Raw genomic sequence first — 3,432 nt, 5'->3', positions numbered from 1 at the left:
AGAAAAAATTTAAAAAAAAAAAAAAAGTCACAGGGCAGTTTGAACCTCTGAAATCTATTTGACCTATCCAGTACTCAGGTCTAAAACAGAATTTTTAATTTTTCCTTGAATAATCTCCATTCTTTCCTTGAATATCAAACTGATCGGTAGTACCAGCTTCACACACAATCAGAGCTGAATAGCGTGCTTACTTATACAACACAGTATTAGTAAATCCAAAAAAAAAAAAAAAAGAAAAAAAAAGCCTAAATTCTAAACTACAAAAAAAATCTACTCAAGTATTACATTCAGCTTTGAAATCATTTACTAACATGACAACAGATTTGGCTTAAATCACTTGTGCACACTTAGACCCACAACAGACTCCCAGCCACTCAGCTACGTTGCAACACAAGGCCATTTAGTTAGAATAGCATTCTTCAAGCCAAACTTTAAATAGATTTAAAAAAGTAATTTCTAATTTTTACAGAAATGTTTCTTCAAAAAATATTTTCTCTCACTCCCTCATCTCCTATACTGAAGGATGTATAATGTTTTTGTTTTCTTTCCCAAGCTAAATCTGAACCCTCAAAATTGATTCCAGGCAGAAAATCCCTGCAAATTAAAATCAAAAACAAAAATAGAAAAATTATATATATATATATATATATATATATATATATATGTGTGTGTGTGTGTGTGTGTGTGTGTGTGTGTGTGTGTGTATATATATATATGTGTGTGTGTGTGTGTGTGTGTGTGTATATATATATATATATATATATATATATATATATATATATATATATATATATATATATATATATATATATATATATATTTATACTGATTGTAATTCTCCAGCATGAAAATCATTTAGAGATGAATTTTGGGCTCTTCCTACTCACAATTCCAAAATCCATAATATGTAGGGACATAATTCCCATTCTTTCCTGACTACTTCCTCCCCTCCAAAACAGTTCAATAGAGGCTCAAGTTTAATGGGAAGAGAAGTTTCTGAGTAGTGTGTGTTACGGTTTTGTTTTTACTTTGATGATCTGGGTGGTACGTATTGCTCTTTCCCATTATGTCGAGTCACTCCCTGAGGTGTAGCCCTATGGCTGAACTGGCGTCTCTGTTCCCTGATTTTTCCAGCTGCTCCCCTGGGAATGGTGTTGCCTCGAAAGCCAGAATGATCCTTATTAGCCCTTGTTTCTGGTTTCTCATGTGGCTTCTCAACAGGCTTCTCAGGAGCTCCGTTCTCTTCATTTCTGGTGGGAGACACTACGTTGGAGCAAAGTTCCCGCAGTGGCTGCACAGGAACTGGAGACGGCTCCTTAGGAGGCTTCTGACACACTGCATAGCTTAACTTTCGAGGCTCCTGTACAGCCACAGCTATAGGTGCATTTATGTTACTATTGCAAGGTGGAGCAGTAGTTGGAGAAGACACTGGTACTGTCACGGGACTGAGAACATCCTTTGGAACAACGGAATCCTCCATTTGATCCTTTTCTTGCTGAATTGTGCTCAATGCAGGAAGCTCAGCTGTACACGGAGGACTAGGACTTATGCTGAGTTGCGGTGCAGAAGTGCAGTCTGCCTGTCCGTCTTCTGCAGGCACCGGGCAACTAACCCTCAAGTCCTCAGTGTCCTTTTCTTTGCAGACACCTTTAACAACATCAGACATTCTATTCTCTAAAGCAAGTTCATCTGGCATTCTTGATGAACTTCCAGGTAATGGAGGAAGATTTGTAGCAAGCAAGTCAAACTTTGGTGTTGGAGCTTCTGTTTCAGTTGCCGCAGGCTGGGGTCTTGGAATCCTGTCATCTTCTCTTCGTCTTCGGGCTCTGAAGAGAGTTCTCCTGCCCCTCCCAAAGTCCCCATTCTGTTCCATCTGTAAAATGGGAGCCTCCTTTGGAAGATAAGCTTGTTCCTGATGCCCTGTTACTGTTGGGTTATGACGTTCAGAAAGAAAGATCCTTGGTCCATCCCCTAATGACACAGACCCCTCTGTTGAGTGTTCTGAACCACTGGATGACCTAAAATAAGGCTTCACACGATTTTTTTGGAATGGTCGGCCCATATTCATAGCAGCAGCATTTGTTTTATAAGCTCCCGGTGAACTAAAGCCATTCACAAAACTACCGTTTGGGAAGGGAGCCAGAGGTGTTTCAAAATAAGGTGCAGGACTTGGAGACCAGGACTGCGGCACAATACTATACACTGAGTACTGCTGATGAGGATTATACACTGGTTGCATGAAGACTGGTGAGGGATATTGGGTTGGAGTCTGAATGGGTTGATTATACATACTAGAATCCATTAATCGATAACCATTCTTAGCAAAAAATGTATTGATGGCTTTTATCCTTGCCATGATTGGCTTGCCCTGAAATGTTTTAACTTCTTAAGTATTTAAAAGCCTGCTGTGCATCTGTGTCTGACTGGAAAGTGATATACCAGTTGCTGTTGTGTGCAAACTCACAGCTTCTCATTTTGGGGCAGTTTTCACTTTTAAACAATGCTTTCACTTCCTCTACAGGCGTTGTCTCAGGGATTTCTCTGAGGATCACAATACAACACTTATGACTTGGTCTCACCTTTTCTCCCTTCTCATCAACTTGTACCATAGGAGAAGATCTCAGTACTTCAAGAATTAAATCTGGATCTGTAGTCAATTTTTTTATTTCTTCCATGTTGGCAACTGTCCATATTGGGACAAACTGATCACTATCCATTTGAGATATCAAGTAAAGGTCCTTCGATAAATTTTCTCGTGAGAAACAAAATTCCAATTGTTTTTTCAGACATTCTTTTAAATCTTCTGTAGAAATTGTCAAACTGCTTTCTCCCGAAACATCATATAGTTGGTAACTCAGGTCTTCAGGTCCTAGGATCATTCATCAGCTGATTCTTCAATGTCTGCAGTATTTCTTGCGGTTTCACAAGATGGAGAATACATTACTTCATATTCCTTACACATTTCTTCTGAAAGTTCTGTATTGCCCTCAGGGTGAGATCCAGATGTGGCTGCAGTTTCATGCCAAGGTGTTTCAGTTACAGGAGTGCCATCTGGATTTCCAGAAGGAATTTCTTGCCATACTTTGGCATTAGGATTTAAACCTGTGCCGCGACTCCAACTGGTTCACAGGCCCGGGCCCCAATCGGTAGGATAAGGACACTCGCCTTGCCCCTCCACCCGGCAGTGGACCTAAGTAGCTGTTTTTAATATGATGCAATTGCACAGAACCTTGTTCATTGCCTACTGATTCTTAAATGGAATGCAATTAATGGCCATTAACTTAGATAATACGGTCATAGATTTACTTCCACATGTAGCCACTGCCTCCCAATGTGGGCAGCAATGACTGGTTATACTAAATGCAACTAAGCTGATGAATTTTGTTGTTACATGATTCACCCAACTTATATATAAGTAAATGGAACTGTAAT

The 3,432-nt window shown here is 39.6% G+C and overlaps 1 protein-coding gene across 1 annotated transcript; it reads right to left on the bottom strand.

Annotated features, from left to right (window-relative positions):
- Positions 1-1,024: 1,024 nt before the first annotated feature.
- On the bottom strand, positions 1,025-2,962 carry LOC308418212 (la-related protein 4-like; the record flags this gene model as incomplete). Its single annotated transcript, XM_080913590.1, is given in 3 exon segments — positions 1,025-2,387; positions 2,389-2,881; positions 2,884-2,962. Coding segments are annotated over 3 exon segments (1,935 nt in total).
- Between the last annotated feature and the right edge of the window lie 470 nt (positions 2,963-3,432).

Source organism: Micromys minutus (assembly GCF_963924665.1).
Source record: "Micromys minutus genome assembly, chromosome: 2".
Taxonomy (NCBI): Eukaryota; Metazoa; Chordata; class Mammalia; order Rodentia; family Muridae; genus Micromys; species Micromys minutus.
The sequence above is the reverse complement of the archived record's forward strand: the minus strand, read 5'-3'. Positions and strand labels throughout refer to the sequence as shown.